Source organism: Parambassis ranga, chromosome 24 (genome assembly GCF_900634625.1).
Source record: "Parambassis ranga chromosome 24, fParRan2.1, whole genome shotgun sequence".
NCBI classification, from domain to species: Eukaryota; Metazoa; Chordata; class Actinopteri; family Ambassidae; genus Parambassis; species Parambassis ranga.
Window position 1 is genome coordinate 15,865,553 of NC_041043.1, and position 18,113 is coordinate 15,883,665.

Sequence of the window (18,113 nt, forward strand, 5' to 3'; positions counted from 1 at the left end):
AGAGGATCAAACTTTCTCTAATCACATGTAACAATGTGACTTTATTAAAAATATTTCATAGAAAAATAAGAAGTAAAATCAAACTATTCCTCGTCTCTGTGATCTGTATGTAATATATGTTCTCCATTAAGCCTCCAATATTGTGCAAAGATATACAAACAAACAGAACATTTAAAACATGATTTTATCCCTATGTTCCCTATAAATGTTCATATTTTAACTGAGGTTAGAAATTTATATAAACAAATCACACTTGATCACAGTCAGACATCTAAACGTCGGATGTAACCTTCTAGCAGCGGACTGGGGCGAACCAGCCGTGGTTTGGCCACAAGCGCATTGCTTGGAGCCTGGCAAGGTGAGTTTGTGCGAGTTTGTGATCTTGCTGCCTCAGAGGTCAACGAATCAACATGGTAAAATTCACATTCGCCTTTTGCTGACATCATTATTCAAGTATGTAACCAAGAAAATAAGAAGGGAAGTCTTTCACTGTAATGCCCACTCAGCATAAAAACATAAACTACAGCAGATTTTCTTTATATCATAAAGTGTCTTATTTAAATTAACATTTATAAGCAGCAGAAGTATTGTATAGAATTTCCCCTTTTCATGATTAAAAATGTGATACCCGAGACAAAGCCTTTCATTTGGATTCCTGCTACCTTCCTGCTACCACTGTCCTTTTGAGATACATTCGGAGTAGGACGGTTCGTCCAGGTAGAGCACAGCACACACCTGGATCACCTTACAGTACCCGTCACAGATGATGCTGCTGTTGTAGCTGACCATGAAGTGACTGAAGTACTTGTCAAAGTCTTTGCTGTGCAGCAGCCTGAAGCTCAGGCCCAGCTGGAGCAGGCTTTGTGGCAGCAGGTCAGTCAGTCCAAAAGCCTCGGTCATGATATATTCAAGCTTCCAGTCAGATCTTTGTTTCTCGTTGGCTTCCGTCAGATTCAAATAGTACTGCCAGATATCCTTCAGAGGGAGGAAAAAAGCACCAGAAAGGGGGGAGGCAGAGGAGAAAGAAAACAGTCTTTGAGTCTTTCTGAATGGCAGAAAGTGTTTTTGTGTGCTGATTGACACCATGATTAATCATCAACAAGGACTCTGAGCAGTGAGATAAAAGTCGGAGAAGGTGTCTGAGTGCAAAACATTTTTAGTCTGATCGAAATTTGTCAACGTGCACATCGGACAGAGGCTTTTTATTGTGAAAGAAACCTGGTCCTAAAACAACAGGTCCACAGCAGCTGTACGGCGATAAATCTGACAAACCTGTTCAGATGCATCAATCCTCCAGGTTTAGCTTGTTGTAAGTCAACACAAACGACTTCATGATCATAGCTGCTGTTAGTTTAGTGGAGTTACTGTAGTCTGATTCAAAAGTGAGTCAACCCCCATCAACCTTCATGTTGAACAGGCACAAAATGTACTTTTGGTCTCTGAAACCAAAAATGAAGCCAAAATGGCTGCCACACGCCACACACCCAGCGGGTGAGGACTTGTCTATGGTTAGAACTTGGTGGAAGTCTGTCATAGTAGCAGATTGGCGCCCATCAATCATTCAGTAAATGATTGATGAAGTCCACATACTTTATTTGGTTTAAATCACAGCTTACAACAGGTGGTATGATTAAAGCCGCGACCCTCTTACCAGCAGAGTGTAGTCCTTGTTGTTGTACAGATACACGCGGAACGCCGGGTTGTTGGAGTAGGGCTCCAAAACACTTTTGATTGGTGTTACAGCCGGGGAGACAAAAACAGAATTCACAGGTTTACCTGCAAAACAAGACGTCAAGTCTATTCAGGAGCCTCCAGACTGATGCTGCACAAATGTCTGTTTCTACTGTAGCCCTCTAAGGACATGAACAGTTTGAGATGGAGCACCACAAGGCTCCAATCTGGGTCCTCATTACACCAGCAACACAGATGATGCATAAAACCAGATGACCTATCAACTAGAGTCAGGACAGACAAGTCAGAAATGACAAAAACAGATACCCGGGTATGAAAACATGGAGTCTGAAGGAGAAGGTTTTGGTGCTGGAAGCCTTGTGGTTTTCGTTTTGAGCAGGTTTTGCTTGCGTGCTCCAAATGGAAAGCGTTAGAAGCAGAAAATCCAGTTAACAAGCCAGCATGCAGTTAGTAAACAGAGCCATTATAGTGGCTTAATCTGTCTGGTTATAGATGCCACCTCTCAAATCCAGCCAGACTGTGAATGATGTCTGGCTCAGACCCCCCCATTCTGTGCTTCCATGGTTACATCTTCAAGTCTTGGTCTCCTACAAGAACACAGTCCCATCATGATTCTGTCAGATCAGTGACTTTTAGATGGGTTATAATCGTCATCTAAAGTAACGTGCCTGCTTCTGTTTGCTCACACATTAATAACCTCAGCACTGCAAACAGCTCCACCTGGCAGAGCGCCTGTATCGCTTCAGGGAAAAACAGAGCTGGCTGAATTTAAAAGCCTCATAATTATGTAATTAGTTCGCAATTATCTTCATTTAATCTGCACGATCAGTGCATTCAGGGAAATGTGACTCACTCTGCAGCGAGCCGAGTGGAATATAAAAGCTTTTTTCTAACGTTTCACTTAGTAAAATTACAGTGTACATAATTTCAGTGGTGATGCATGATGGTTCAGTGAGCTGCACAATAAACATATTGTTAGCAATTAGCATGCTAATTATGATATGAAGGCAAAGAGGAAAGAAATGCACAAGAAGGGGAAATAAGTGTTTCCTTCGTGTTTTCACCTTGTTGGTCGAGCAGCACCATGATGCTGTCTCGGTGGGTGTGGCCATAAAATTGTCCCGCGATCACATGACTGTACTCCCTGAAGATGGCGACCAGCTTCTCGTTGTGGGTCTCTGTTATAGCTGTGACGTTTCTGGCAAAGGGGAGGTACCCGACAGGCACATGAGCTATGATGTACACCTACAGAGAGAAGGCACCAAATCCAGGTTTAAAGGCAGGTTCAATTCATAGAAAACATATTGAAACATGTGAGTTTTGAACCTTTTCCAGGCTCTGAGCAGCTTTCTCGAGCGTTTTCTGCAGCCACTTGTACTGCCCAGCAGGGTCGGTCATGTTACTTGTGACTTTATCAGGACCGTAGTAAAGGATGGTGTTCAGACTGATCACCCGCAAGCCAGGCTCTACCAGCTGAGTGTAGTACCCACCTGCAGGAACAGAGCAAAGCAGCTACTGGCAAAAAAACCTCAGTGGTAACTCTGACTTCTGTGATGTGTGTCATCATACCTTGTGAGAGCGTGGACAGAGCGTCCGGCTGCAGCCATGGTTTCCACAGCTGGGCCGCAGCCTGGTAGATGGCGTTAGTGGAAGTCGGCATCTGGTCCTGAGAACAACGACGGAAGCACACTCCTTTATATTTAGAATATGTGTACAGCAGACCTGGTGCAAACAGTTCCCTCTGAGGTACCTCTGACCTCCAGAAACGTATCTGTAATCCATCCCAGTACCTGTGGCCAGTAGTCGTGGTTTCCCAGAGCCGGGTAGACAGTGAGGTTGGGGAAGTGCTGCCTGATGGTCTGTGTCATGTTACTGATCACCTGGATCACTATGTCCGTGGAGAGCTCGTCCACTGGGACGTGAGGTGGACTGTCACTGTGAGAGACAGAAAATGTTTTAAAATGATTACTGTAGTTAAATTAATAAAACTACAGCCAGGGCTGGATTAAACTGAGAATCCTCTGATGATAAGAGATCGTAAATATTTGCAGCAATCAGGTCAACACTCTCTGGAGACATTCTGGATTCCCTTCACTGCATACCTACTCCATCAACATGTCACATCTACAAGCGCCCCACACTGGTTGCACTCCTTCGGGTCTTCATGACTCGTGTTCATTGGCAGTAAAAACCATGGACGAAGCTTTCATGACGTCACGTCGCCATGTTGGCACAGTCGCACTCCGCCAAAACTCCAAATAAGGAAAAACAGGGGGAGAGCAAGGTGGGCAGCTGCGGAAGCAGGAAGCTCGCGCTGTGATACGGCAACTTACCCGTCACTCAAAATGGATACACCCATAATTATGTGTCATTTTAAGTCAGACCCTAGCGGCGGTGATGGGCTTCCACATTGGCTTCAAGCCCGAGCTGTTTCACAGTTATTGTGACATGTTGGCCTTTGAGCATGGAGAGTGTTTCCATCATTGCTCTGAGGACCAGGCGCTGACCTGGACTAACGCCATCCACCCGGCTGCAGCACAGCTGTGGAAACCCTGCTTACAGACAGACACTATGTTCACACTCTCACAACTAAGAGTTGTAACCATAGTAACAAGACCCAAACCATGTTTTTTCTAATCCTGCAAACTTAATCTCGTAGCCTAATCATGGGGACACCTGACAACAATATAACAACTTTTCATGACACCTTCTACCAGTGCTGAGTGTTTAGAGGCCCTCAGGTCATCACTCTATGAAGACATTTTGGAAATAAAACCCTGGTTTTTACCGACTCCTCTCTGCATTACTTCATCACGTACTTTCTAAAACCGCCCTGTACAGTATTGCAGATGTCCTGTGAAGTCTGCTGGACTTCCCCTGGAAGTGAAAAGACAAACTCATGCAACAAAAACCCATGAAAAAGAGGAACAAAGCCCCAAAAAATCTGCTTGTACTGTATGTTACTTAATCCTCCACCGCAGGGAGCCGTTTTAGGTTTTAAGCGGCAAGCTGTTCTCTTCAGACAGTTTAATAAGCCTGTAAATTCCTGGATTAGCTGATTAGCTGCAGATTAATTGTGCGTCGTTATCACTGAACGTTGATGCAGAGCTCTCTTTAAGCTACTTTTCAGGGTGGATGGATGACTCTTACTTGTCTCTCCAAGCCTGGAGCATCAGCACCAGGATGTTGCGGTAACATATTATATTATTAGAGCACCATGCAGAAAGCAACACTCAAGAGGAGGCCAGACGTGTCTCTGTGTGTGTCTGACGAACAGTGTAACCACTTGGTGGTGCTAGTAAACCATCGTCGAGAACATTAATATTTCTCTAACCAAAAAAAACAGGTGTGAATCTTTGGGGTTTCATATTCAGCAAGCGCCAGACTGACTATACAGGAGGAAGTAAAACCTCTGTTTGGTGACACACATCAAAGCGCACAGGAAACCACACGACAATGACATATCCGGACTTTAACCCCTTCCCATTTATGCTGCTGTGCAATGTTTGTACATAATTCCTTTACATTACTGCACTATATCACATGACCATCTATGCTGGTGTGCAATGTTTGTAAATAATTCCTCTTATCTTTTATTTTTTTATTGCACTATATTCTATTTTATTTTATTCTATTTAACTCTTGCTCTGACTGTAGTCTGGCTGCTGGTACCCAAATTTCCCAGAGGGACATTCCCAAAGGGATTAATAAAGTATATTCTATTCTCTATTCTATTCTATTCCACCCCAAGCCATTACAACAGAATTATAACCACAGAAAAAAAAAGTAGAAACGTAATAAAAAAAAATCTTTAAATTGTATGTTTGGACATTAAATGAACAAATAAAATAAACATACTGAGAAATGCTGCCAAAGACAGACACACACACACACACACACTGTGGTGAAGGGACAGGAAGTGAAACCATCACAAAACCACATCTATTGTTTCTATGAGCTGAAAAAGGAGAAGAACAACAACAACAACAACTCCTCCTCATCAGCGCGCTCACCCGGTCCATATGATGAAGTCCTGCGGCTGTGTGAGCGTGGACATGTGACTGAACGCTGACTGGATCAGGCTGTAGGGAGAGTCACACAGGAAGTCTCCAAACAGGCCGGCGTGGGCTGCTGGGACTCCCTTAGAGGAGAAACACACCTTGGTAGGGTCTGGGGCCAGGTGGTAGGTGGGGTCCAGGTGGAGGTCTGTGATGTGCCAGAACCTGCCTGGACGGAGGAAGGTGAGAGAGTATGATTAAAGATAAAAGATTTTAATTTAAATTATGAACGTGTGATTTGGAGATGTCACTTTATGAGTTTCTATCCTTCACACAACACAAATCATCGAATGTTTAATCTAGATTGTCTGTGCACAAACTCGGCGGACATGGGTTCGGTCCAGAAACCCTACATTTAAGAACATTTCGATGTTTATTCTTGATCCAAAAAGCTCCGGACAGCTTCACCTCTCCGATAATAACACAGGCTTTTATTTCACTCTGTACATTCAGCCTGTGACTGCGGAGAGGAAACACACAACATGCACAAACCACCACAGCACGGTCCGTCCCGTGGTCCAGATCAGAGGGGGAGCCTCCACTCACCTGTGCCCGGCAGGTAGCTGCTTCCGGTCGGTGCTGCCGCGAGCGGAGCAGCGCTGAAACACATCAGCCCCAAAACAACAACAAAACAAACAAACAAAAGTCGAACCATGTTCAGAGGACGACGTCTCACACAGACACACACACACAGCGGTCCTTCTTCACAACACAGTCACTGTTCACGGAAGTAAACAGGAAGTGCACAGACCAGAGGAGCGGGTCACGTGACGCCCGCGTTTTTGGAGCCGGATCAGAGGGAGGAAGTGACGACAAAGCATTTGTCACAAAAAATAAATCAGAATACTTAAAAAAAACTGAGATTGATTTAATTTGATTTGATGATTCCAAAGGTGAGTGTGAAAATAATTAAAAGTGTAGTAGTAGTAGTAGTGTGTATTTATTTATTTGTTTATTTGTTTGTTTGTTTATTTTAATATGGAGGAATGTCACTTCACTTGTCACAGTGTTGTTCCTTTTTGAAATAATAATATTGATTTACATCCACTTAAATAAAGCAGAATGAACACAGACGCCTCTGAGAGCAGGTTTCTGTACATCTTTGGTGTAATGTAGAGACCTGCAGCTTATCCAGCCTTACAGAAACCCTGCTCTGCTTGCTAAAAAATCCTAAATCCTTTGGCAGCTGAAAGCACATATATTTGCATGGCTGGATTCCAGAAGAGCAGAGAGAGGAAGTAGGTTTGGCTGAACTAACCTTTAAGCCTGAGTAAATGCATGCTTGACTCGTGCAGCTGATTTACTTTCTCACTATCAGTTTCTTTTGTTCACTCCTTGTGCAGAAAGGTCAGAGGTCACTTGGATCTTCTTCTTTTTTTTTTTTACCGAATTTCAACACACCAAAGCAAAAGACAAAGATTTCATCTCTGTGTTTTTTTTTCTTTATTTCATGTTTCACACAGGTTTGCAAAGATCTATCCATCATGACAGAAATTTATTCATATAAAAAAAAATCTTACAAAACATGTGCAGCTTGCAGGCCTTACACACACGTGGAGGAAGACGAAGTGCAAAGAGAAGCAAACAGTCCACAATAATTAGAAATTCTTCTTGATTGGCCGGTTTAGAGGGGGGGGGGGGGGGGGCAGGCGGTCGGAGCGCTCATGCCTTCTCGTAGGTACGCACCGCATGGATGTCTTCAAAGGTCAGATTCTGCAGAGGGACAGGGATGGTTACCACGGTTACCAGAGTTTCCTCATTTTACCAACAAAACACAGTAAAAAAAAAATAACAGCTGATGTTTATTAAACTGAGTCCCAGTATATGTGTAAGTGTTATAACAATAGACTGCATTTCCCTGCAGAACCTATAGGGGGAGTGGTAGACTACACTATAATGCAATAATTTGCATTATACATTCTTATTTTATGTAATCAAAAGAGTCCCTGGATGTCTAAAAAGCTGTGCGCTGTCCACATAACCTGAGGAAAAAAAACATTTTCTGTATTTTTACGCAGGAAACAGACTGATATGTAAAAATGGCAAAAGCTAGGAGGAAAGAGAGGCTTTCTGTTTTATATTCAGAGTTTATCTATGATAGGAAATTGATCTGAAAAGTCATCTGCGCTTTACTCATCTTACCATGACCATCTTGCCATCCTTAATTTCTCTGACGAACTTGGTCTCTTTGCCGTCCCACTTCTGGACGTGGACCAGCTTGTCTCCATCCAGACTCACTGTGGACTGAGAAGAGGGGAATTTGTTTGACAAAGGAACGTTTAAAAAGAGACTGTGGTTTCTTTCCAGAGGAAACATAAGAACACAACGCCGCTCCAGTTTTTCTGTAAAGTTTCACTTTTGGACTTTTTGTATTAGTTTTATTTTCTGCTTACTTTGCAGTTCCTGTCATCAGCGGTGGATTCGTCAAACTCCTCTCCCAGCTTGAAGGAGATCTCTGTGTTCTTGAAGGTGCTCTGGGTGCGGATCACCACCTTGTCTCCCTCCTGGCTGATGATGACGGTCGGCTTGGTCACATTACCGACCTGCCTGGTGGCGAAGCCCACACCTGGGAGAGAGGGAACGACGGGAAATGTGGCAAAAATCTCTGAACATCCCTGCTTTGATTTGTAAAAGAAAGAAAAAAACAACAACAACAACAGAAAACAAGCAGCTACTCACCGAGAGCTTTCATGTACTCATCAAAATTCTCACTGTCAACCAGCTTCCAAGTGGCACAGAAGGCGTCGGCCATGGTGACGGTTTGCAGAGAAGTTATCCCCAGAAAGCACGGAGCAAAGCTGCAGCGTTTGCACGGTTAGCCCCTTGAGTTATTTTCCTGCCTCTTATTATTATGCACACAGGTGGGCGGCGCCGGGCGCCCCATTGGCTCAGGAGATGTTCCACTGAGTTGTGATTGGCTATTTAAATTGGGTCATGTTCTTAGAAAGAGAAAGGCCAAATTAGCTCATTTGTACACTTAATGATGTAATTACTCTCATTCACAGGTGTCAGCTCACACATCTGACACTTAGTTAGTCAAAGTCTCCTCTCATCGATAAGATGGATCATGTCTGAGACGCAGAGCCGATCCATCTGAAAGTCCTCCTGTGCGTCTGGAATGTGTCCCGTGTGGCAGCGCCACTGGAGCAGAATCAGTGTGCTTGACAGCCCTTTGTCCTTCACTGCATTAACGACCCCCCGCGACCCAAACTGCACATTTCTTCATGCTCAACACACACATTAATTACTGCCACTAAAGTGTGCAGCAGACATTGTGCGTTCCCACACTGTATAAACGTACGACAAAGTTCATTAAAGGAGGACACATGTTTTATTTATTTTGTCTCTACATCCTTTATCTTTAGGAAAACGTGACCCGCTCCTCTTTTAATAAATCTACTTAAATATCTGCTCTCCGTGTTGTTTTACTGTGAATTGTTGTTTTAGTTTAGATACACACTTATAACACACATAAAACTTCCTCCCTCCCTTTGTCCTGCTCCATCCTTTCATCGTTCCTTTCACTGCCATTACTCCAGTAGTTTGGGGAGTGAAGGATGACTGCTCACATTTGCAGGGGTGTCTGCAGACTTTTGGTTGTGTAGTGTGAACGTACAGAGACCATTAGCGCCACTCCCTGGTGACACACAGAACATCAGCTTTACCTTCTTGTCATCCATCCGGCTCCTCTGTTTTATGAGTGCAGGGGGTGGGCCTGATGGTGGTGATCATTTGACCTGTATGTATGTGTGGCTGTGATGTGTTGCTGTTGTTCAACATTGGATCTAAACACAACATGTTTAAAGCTCATTACCAGCTTAACATGATGCCTTTTTAATATTTTAAAGAGCAGTTATGATTTGTGTCACGAGTGTTTTGCTGCTGCACATCATTTCATGTCCTATTATACTATTTATGTACTATTTATTGCTCAGATTGAAAAGCTGCTCAGGTCTTACATGTGGATAGTGAACTGATGGTGTGTGTGTGTGTGTGTGTGTGTGTGTGTGTGTGTGTGTGTGCTCTTTTACTGCATGTTGGTTCTCTCTCTCTCTCCTTCATGTTCTCTGTCCTGTCTACCTCTAAACCTTTATTTTGAAAGGCTGACATCGGTCAAGCTCCTACTGTTGTTCATCACCTGGAATTAAATCAAGGCTTTTGTTCTGAAAGTCGGATGTCATTCATGCACCCAGACTTACTATGTGCAAAACAAGAAATACATTTAAATATAATATACAAAAAGAGACGTAATAGGAGAATAATTAACACAGAGTTCATTGTTTTTTATAATAAAAGTCTCTAACTTATAAAGAGACAATAATCTGTGGCTCCACAGTAACCAGGACCTTCAAAATAAAAGCCTCCATGTCATTACAGGACATTATTGATGGACACCACAGTAACTCAAAGTTTTAAAAGTCAAAGTCGTCAAAGTCAAACAGTGATTCATGAGAATGAGAATATTTTTAGCAGCTTAGTTATCTAAGATATCTATATCTATATATCTATAGATATATATAGATATAGATATATCTATATATATATTCTCAATTACCTGTTCTGTTTAAGTCATATTATATCCATAAACTCGGTTGAGCTACTTCCGGTGTTGTATATTATGGCAGAGTTTTTATCCAATCATATTTCAGCTAGCTTCTGTTGCCAGGTTGTATAAAATCTGCCTAACGCCTTCAGAGTCAACAGAGCAGGCTCCCGTGCGCGGTAAGTGAACGGACACAGCCAATAGCCAATCAGATCTCGAGTCAGCGACACCAAGGCCAATCAGAAGGCCTGACGCTGAATTGGACATGAACGAGCCCTGTGATTGGATAAGCACTCGCGAGCGCGGAAACGGCGGCACTTTGCAAAATGTCTGAACTAAACCCGGAGACCGGATCGATACCAACAGCTACAGATATGTTTTTAAATTCATAATAGCTGAGGGAGAAGAAGAAGAGAGAGAGAGAGCTGGTTACAGATATACTGGCGACGCCATTTTCAAGACGGACCTTTCACGAAAAGCTGGATGTTGTGAGAAGCGGTCGGCTAACCCCTGTGCTAGCTAGCTAACCTGTTCCAGCAGAGGAAAGGGCCGGACTGTGTGGCTGTGACTGTCCCTGTCTGTGGCTGTCTCTGTGTGGCTGTCCCTGTGTGGCTGTCCCTGTGTCCACTGCTTCTGCTGAGCGGTCCTTCTCTTCATTAAAGCGTATTAAAACTTATGCCGGAAACTCGACCGGGCAGACGCGGCCCTCAGCATGGGCCTCCATAAGCAGGGACTGTGGAGGAGCTCCGTGTTCGTGAGTGCAAGCATTTTATTTTAAGTTTACCTCTTAAAATCGCCTTTTATGTTGGACTCTGTCAGAGTCCATGATCTTAGCTGCCCACTCTTATTTGTTAATGTGTGCTTATTGGTTGTAAATGCTCAGGAAATCAAGCGTTGCTCGGCTAGCTTATATTCAGGTGATGTTATGTTTACATATGATTCTGTATGTATTCTACAGCCACGGTGTCATATTGATGTTATTATGAGGTGTATTAATTTAGGTAGGGACGTCATTGGAGGCCAAGGTGTGCGATGCACGGCCCGCCACTGTTAGTTACCGTCTATGAGCCTGAATGTGTCCGTTTATCCACCGATAAACTCTGCCTCCATAATAACGAACACAATCCTCCAAATACCGCAGTCAGCCGGTGTGTCGGATTAACTGGTGCCCAAATTAACTGGTGACCGAGTTGGTGCGATACAGATGTAACGTGGGCGTGTCTCTGTAGGACCCGTTTCTGTTCAAACCAGGAAGTAAACATCGGGAGTTCTTCTTCCATAAAATTCTATTTTTACTCGTTTTAGGAGCAACAATGAACGTGACGATGTCGGCCAGCATGTAACAGCATGTTCAGCGTCCTCAGCTGTGTGGAAAATAAATATATTATGAAGCCAAATTTAAAAAAGAAAACGCGGTCACATCTTGAACCGATGGAGGTTTGTTAACAGGGTCAATAGAGACCATACATAGAACCTGCTAGTTATGGTCGGGTAGATTTTCTATGGCCGTGATTGTTGATTCCTGACCCCCAGGAAAATAATCTTGCAATATACTTGAATAATAGTCCTGATTGTGTCTGTTATTAGAAGACAGAATCCACGCATCTTCTGTGGATGTGGGCTGTCACAGTTTAACCTGGCTGTGGAGGTGTGGACCACGGCGCTGCGTGGTATTCAGCCAACATTCATTGGGTCATATCAGTACTGTTTACTTTATGTGTAGGTTACACCACCAATCAACAGTGTCACTACACAAACGCTGCTGATAATGTTAACAATATATTTAACCATGAACCTGCATTCTAAGCAGTATTGTCTGTATCGGATTATTTGGTGCCGCAGTATTTTGAACAGGCAGATGCGCGGACACCAAACACCTCTGTTGACACCGCTAAACTTTTTGTTGTAATAAAAAACTCATATTGTTGTTTTGCTGGTCACGTTTAAACAGATGAACAGCAATAAATGAAAACGTTTATCAGCTGGGGCTACACTCATAATGCTCAGCTCAAGAAGCGATGACGTACGCAGCGATAATGTGCGAGCGTCTTCACCCAGGTTAACTGGTGACCCTCGCACCTGGCGTCTTGACGGGTGAGAAGCAGGTTGTGTTCCTACATGAACAGTGTGATCATTCAGTAACTCTCTGATAGCATTCACCAGTTATCTTAGAGTGTGTTTCTGAGGTCACCAATGAGTTCAATACTTTTACTAATAAACCATGTTTGTTTAGCCCTAAAATGGGCCCTGGAAGGAAAGTGCACTCCAATACAGCAGAAGAAGTTGGTTCTGAAGAAGGTGGGGCTTTGTTATCCGTACAAAGAAATACAGAAACACCCGAAAAATCCGGAGCACCTTGGAGCTGTTACCTGACCATCCCCTGCAGAGTTTAAAAATTGAAAAGTCTCACAGATCAGACCGAAACTCAAAAAAATGTGTTGACGTCACTTGACATGGTAAAGTTAAAATAAATAAGTAAATCAGATTTTGACTCTAGCCTAAATGCTAAATAAAAAGTTCCATGATATCATTTATTAGTGGGCCAATGCATTGCAATAGGACGTAATGCAAAGCCGCATGCGGCTCTTTCATCCCTCTGTGGCTCATGCAGCGAGCTCATGTTTGAAAAGAAGGAAAAAACAAAGAAAAATAACAATGTGAATAAATAATGGCCTCTAATTTAAATGTATTGTATTTATTAATGATGTTTTTGTCATAGTGTTGTTGTTTCTTTGGAGATTGAGATGCTCTCATGATATTAACATAAAACGTTTAATATTCTGTCAAACAGTTTTATCTGAGGGGTTTGTGGCTTTATTCGGTGAGAAAAGGCCCAATGGCTCTTTTCATGCTGAAGGTTTCTGACCCCTGCGTTCGGTGCTCGAGTCATCACAGCGGTCACAGCATGGACCTTCCTCCATTAACACACATGAAATACACACTTTAATGAGGACCATGTTTGTGTTTTATCAATGAAACAAATATGGACAGACACTACATGAGACTAAATCCCTATGAACATATGGATAATCAACATAATCACTGATTAATGTTCACAAACACAGAGCTGTGTGTGTGTGTGTTACAGGGTGGCAACTTTCTTCTGCAGGATTCAAACGTCGTCATTGGTCATATACACAAGTTAATAAGGAGGAGTTAAGAGTTATCTGCCGCTTTGAGCTACTTCATACAGAGTTGTTTGGACGCCAGGTGCCAGGGTCACCAGTTAACCTGGGTGAAGACGCTCGCACATTATCGCTGTGTACGTCATCGCTTCTTGAGCTGAGCATTATGAGTGTAGCCCCAGCTGATAAACGTTTTCATTTATTGCTGTTCATCTGTTTAAACGTGACCAGCAAAACAACAATATGAGTTTTTTATTACAACAAAAAGTTTAGCGGTGTCAACAGAGGTGTTTGGTGTCCGCGCATCTGCCTGTTCAAAATACTGCGGCACCAACTAATCCGATACAGACAATACTGCTTAGAATGCAGGTTCATGGTTAAATATATTGTTAACATTATCAGCAGCGTTTGTGTAGTGACACTGTTGATTTGTGGTGTAACCTACACATAAAGTAAACAGTACTGATATGACCCAATGAATGTTGGCTGAATACCACGCAGCGCCGTGGTCCACACCTCCACAGCCAGGTTAAACTGTGACAGCCCACATCCACAGAAGATGCGTGGATTCTGTCTTCTAATAACAGACACAATCAGGACTATTATTCAAGTATATTGCAAGATTATTTTCCTGGGGGTCAGGAATCAACAATCACGGCCATAGAAAATCTACCCGACCATAACTAGCAGGTTCTATGTATGGTCTGTATTGACCCTGTTAACAAACCTCCATCGGTTCAAGATGTGACCGCGTTTTCTTTTTTAAATTTGGCTTCATAATATATTTATTTTCCACACAGCTGAGGACGCTGAACATGCTGTTACATGCTGGCCGACATCGTCACGTTCATTGTTGCTCCTAAAACGAGTAAAAATAGAATTTTATGGAAGAAGAACTCCCGATGTTTACTTCCTGGTTTGAACAGAAACGGGTCCTACAGAGACACGCCCACGTTACATCTGTATCGCACCAACTCGGTCACCAGTTAATTTGGGCACCAGTTAATCCGACACACCGGCGCTAGTCCTCCACGGGGCTTCCACTACATATTCCAGGGGTTTCCGCATGTTAGCCCTCCTCTGATCCTGTGTGATTTGATTGACAGCTTGTCAATCAAATCCCCCCTCGCCCCCACGGGGCCCTGTGACAGCGCTGCTGGAAGCAGAGAGGAGCGGCTCGTTCAAAATAAAGGAGGAAGCACACACACTGCAGGCTGCAAGGGAAGACGGCAAAAGAAAGAAGAAGAAAGAACAGGCGAAACGGGAGAGAGGTAAGAGTCTGTGACACAGCTGAGCCTCATCTTACTCCACCACTGTCTTTTTCACATTGTATCACAAAACTCTTGTAGAGACGCAGGCTTCACGTCACTACAGCCTCCTTCATGCTGCAGCCTGAATGTTCACTGTGAGTCGCTCTGCGTACAAACGTCTGCTAAATGAGTTACAAACGTCAATATAATGACGTGATATACAACGTAAATGTATATACACAAACTTCTTACTGTGTAGAAGTGCTAACCACTGTACCACTGTTCCGCCCTTTTAACTGCACAGTGTGAACACATTTACTGTGACCTTCTAAAAGACGACAGACTGGTGTGAAGTTTAAATCTGATATTGATTTTAAAGAGTTCCTCATGTTCTCACCTGTTTTCTCACCTGAGGTCTGAGAGCTGAAGATAAACAGCTGAACTTCATCAGTGTAATGATTCTTCACTTTACACTTCAATGACTCATAAAACTTTGTCTTCTTCAGGTCAGATGTTGTAAATGTCACATTGGCAGAGCAGGAAGGTGATGATATCTGAATGTCTGAGGATATTTCCTCTTCATACAGCCACTCCACTGTGTGTGAACAGTCAAAATATGACCTCACAGAGCAGAACAAGCTGACTGTGTCACTGTCCTCATGTTCAGTCACTGGTGAAGACAACAAGAGTAAAATCAGCTTCATCACTGTAATCAGAGTTATTGTAATGTTTCAGTTTGTTGTTCTAACAGGACAGTTTGAACTGAAAATATTATGATGGAAATACTCACTGTGAACAACAGACAGATCATTCATTGAGTCTAAATATTGTCCTGATATGATCTGACTGCAGTAGTAACAACCAGCATCCTCCTCTGTGAGCTTCTCTATAACCAGAGAACAGTTCGCTGTAACACTCAGTCTGTCTGATTTATCTTTGACGTCTTTGTGAATCTTCCTGTTTTTAAACACAGTTACTGTTTCTGTGTTTGTTGGATTGTAGAACCAGGTAGTTCTGTCACAGTTATTCTGACCATCAGTCACATCTTCACAAGACAAAGTGACGTCATGTCCAACTCTGACAGTGAAGTATGACCACAGTTCTTCAGCTGCTGCTGTAGAGACAAACAGAGAAATGTGTAAAATTAGGGGTGGGCGATATGGCAAAATTATTATATCACGATTCTTTAATAGTAAAATCACGAGTTTATCACAATTTGTCTTTACATTGAGACTAATTTGCATGTTTCTGTGTAGATGACTTCTCAAAAATGATCAATTAAGGCAAACGACTCTGATAAAGTGCACTCAGTATTGGTATTTTCAAAAACATGAAAATAACAATTACAGAACAAAATAAAGTTTTATTTCAAATAGTTAACTTCCAGCGCGGCCTTGAGGTAGCAGCCAGCCAGAGAAGCTCCGCACACGGTGGGTGTATTAAGTTGTTTTTCGTAATTTATTTCTACTCTAAACACTCTACTTCGTACTAAATCGAAGTATAAGCGGTCAGGCACTGCAATAATGCGTCTTTTTTGGACATTCTTTGTGGTCTTCATTGCTTTTGGAGCACTTTTATCATGCCGCGTCTTGGCCGTGACGGAAACACGCCAGGACTCCATTGTTTACACCAGGGATCAGCTGATGAATCTCCAGCACAGCGGGATGTATGGCCAGCGACATGAAATCCCGAAAGAGCTAAGAAGGAAACAACATGGAAGCAGAGGGGGCAAAAGAAGACAGCTGAGGTGCTCATACTGCGTACTGTACTCTGACTGGATTATAGTGACACTTATACTCTTATACTCTGTACTTAACTGCATTTAATGTAACTTGATACCTCTGGCACAAGAATTTCCTTCGGGATTAATAAAGTTTTATCTTATCTTATCTTAATGCAGACTAATGTAATTCTGTAAAGTTTTAATGGGAATCATATCTGAGGAAAAACGGACCTGCTGCTGTCACTGTGTGCCTGTGTTATCATTGTTTTGGTGACGTCATCAGCTGTTGCCTCTGTCTGCATCTGATGTACACACACGTGCACGGAACTCCTCATACGGCCCCCCCACTGCACAGACACACACACACACACACAGGTGTAGAAGAGCTGCTGACTGCAGAAACAACAGCGAACCTGAATATAACGAGCTGGTAAAGTTCAGAGAGGTGGGCGCGTACGTGCTCGTAGCATGATAATACACACGTGTACACGCAGCCCTTCCACTACGACACGTCTCTCTCTCTCGCGCGCGCACACAGGCTTAGAAGACGCGTCGCTGCTGCCGGCAAAAACAGCACCGAACATAAAGGTGGAGTTCGTTTTAGGGACCAACTCTGTTCTCTTTTCGTTTTCAGCCGTAGCTTCTGTTGGGTGAAAGAATTTATTCTGCATGGTGTTAACATGCAGTGTGTTCAGATATATAAGTATTCATGTTTATATGTGTTTATCGCTTAATAATGTGATTTTCATAAGTGTTTATGTGTTAGGAAATTTTATAGAAAATCAAAGTAATTTGAGGATACTGAATGTATTAAGAAGTAATTTCATAGTATGTCATATAACGTTGTTTTCTGCAGTTCAGGCTGTGGCAGATGAGATCAGTTGTTTTTCTGCTCTCTGGAGCTCCGGTTGGTACGAGATGGTCATAAATTCAGACTAAGGACAGCAGCACCTTTGACCTGATAAAAGCCAGATTCTAAAGGAATGTGTTTTTCTCCTGAGTACCCAGTTTTATGGTCACCCCCAGATTGGACTCACAACCTATGAGATTTGAGGAATTGAAGTTTTACCTTATTTGGCAGTAAACACTAATGGTCTAGTTGCTGTATGAACCAGGGTCTGCAGGGGGGCGGTAGATGCCCCTGTGGGCCGGCAGGCAGGAACGCCCATGGGGTATATCAATGTGTGAATTCCATGTCCAGTTGTTGTTGCGTTGTTCGTTGTTGCTGTGTGGTTGTTTGTTCTTGTTGGTTGTCCTGTTCTTGTGTTGTTCTTGTTTGGTTCTTTGTGTGCAACAACCCAGAGCTCTGCGACTCAGAATTTGCCTCATTGTTTAATAAATTATAATTTTGAGACCAGAATTTATCCGCTCCTTCCTCACAAACTAATTCAGGGGGTGATCAGAAGGAAACAAGGGGATTTTCACCCCGACAATTTGGCGCCCAAACAGGGACACGAAAGGAGTGTGGGTCAAATGACATCTTGCCTGACGGAGTGACTACTGGCTGGCCAATAATAACAAGGTAAGCAGATACCTGTTTAATCAAAATTCTGCACATTGGACAATCTAAATTAAGTAGTCACTGGGATGGGTATGGTGTTTTAGAGTTCAAATTGTAAGAGGCAGATTGTAAGTCTTAATAAGTGAAGTAAAATGAGATGAAGTAAAAGAAAATGAGATGAAGTAAAAGAGAAAATGAGATGAAGTAAAAGAGAAAAAGGA

General features: G+C 42.9%; 2 protein-coding genes across 2 annotated transcripts; both read right to left on the reverse strand.

The window, feature by feature from the left end:
- Positions 1 to 21: 21 nt before the first annotated feature.
- Positions 22 to 6,514, reverse strand: smpdl3a (sphingomyelin phosphodiesterase acid like 3A). Its single transcript, XM_028398110.1, has 8 exons — positions 6,297 to 6,514; positions 5,706 to 5,919; positions 3,483 to 3,627; positions 3,262 to 3,358; positions 3,019 to 3,182; positions 2,757 to 2,937; positions 1,652 to 1,776; positions 22 to 975 (listed from the first exon to the last, which is right to left on the reverse strand). The coding sequence occupies exons 1-8, from the start codon at positions 6,403 to 6,405 to the stop codon at positions 670 to 672; spliced, it is 1,341 nt and encodes a 446-aa protein (XP_028253911.1). The 5' UTR covers positions 6,406 to 6,514; the 3' UTR covers positions 22 to 669.
- A 662-nt stretch (positions 6,515 to 7,176) lies between these two features.
- On the reverse strand, positions 7,177 to 8,564 carry LOC114428509 (fatty acid-binding protein, brain). Its single transcript, XM_028396980.1, has 4 exons — positions 8,430 to 8,564; positions 8,144 to 8,316; positions 7,893 to 7,994; positions 7,177 to 7,463 (listed from the first exon to the last, which is right to left on the reverse strand). The coding sequence occupies exons 1-4, from the start codon at positions 8,500 to 8,502 to the stop codon at positions 7,413 to 7,415; spliced, it is 399 nt and encodes a 132-aa protein (XP_028252781.1). The 5' UTR covers positions 8,503 to 8,564; the 3' UTR covers positions 7,177 to 7,412.
- Between the last annotated feature and the right edge of the window lie 9,549 nt (positions 8,565 to 18,113).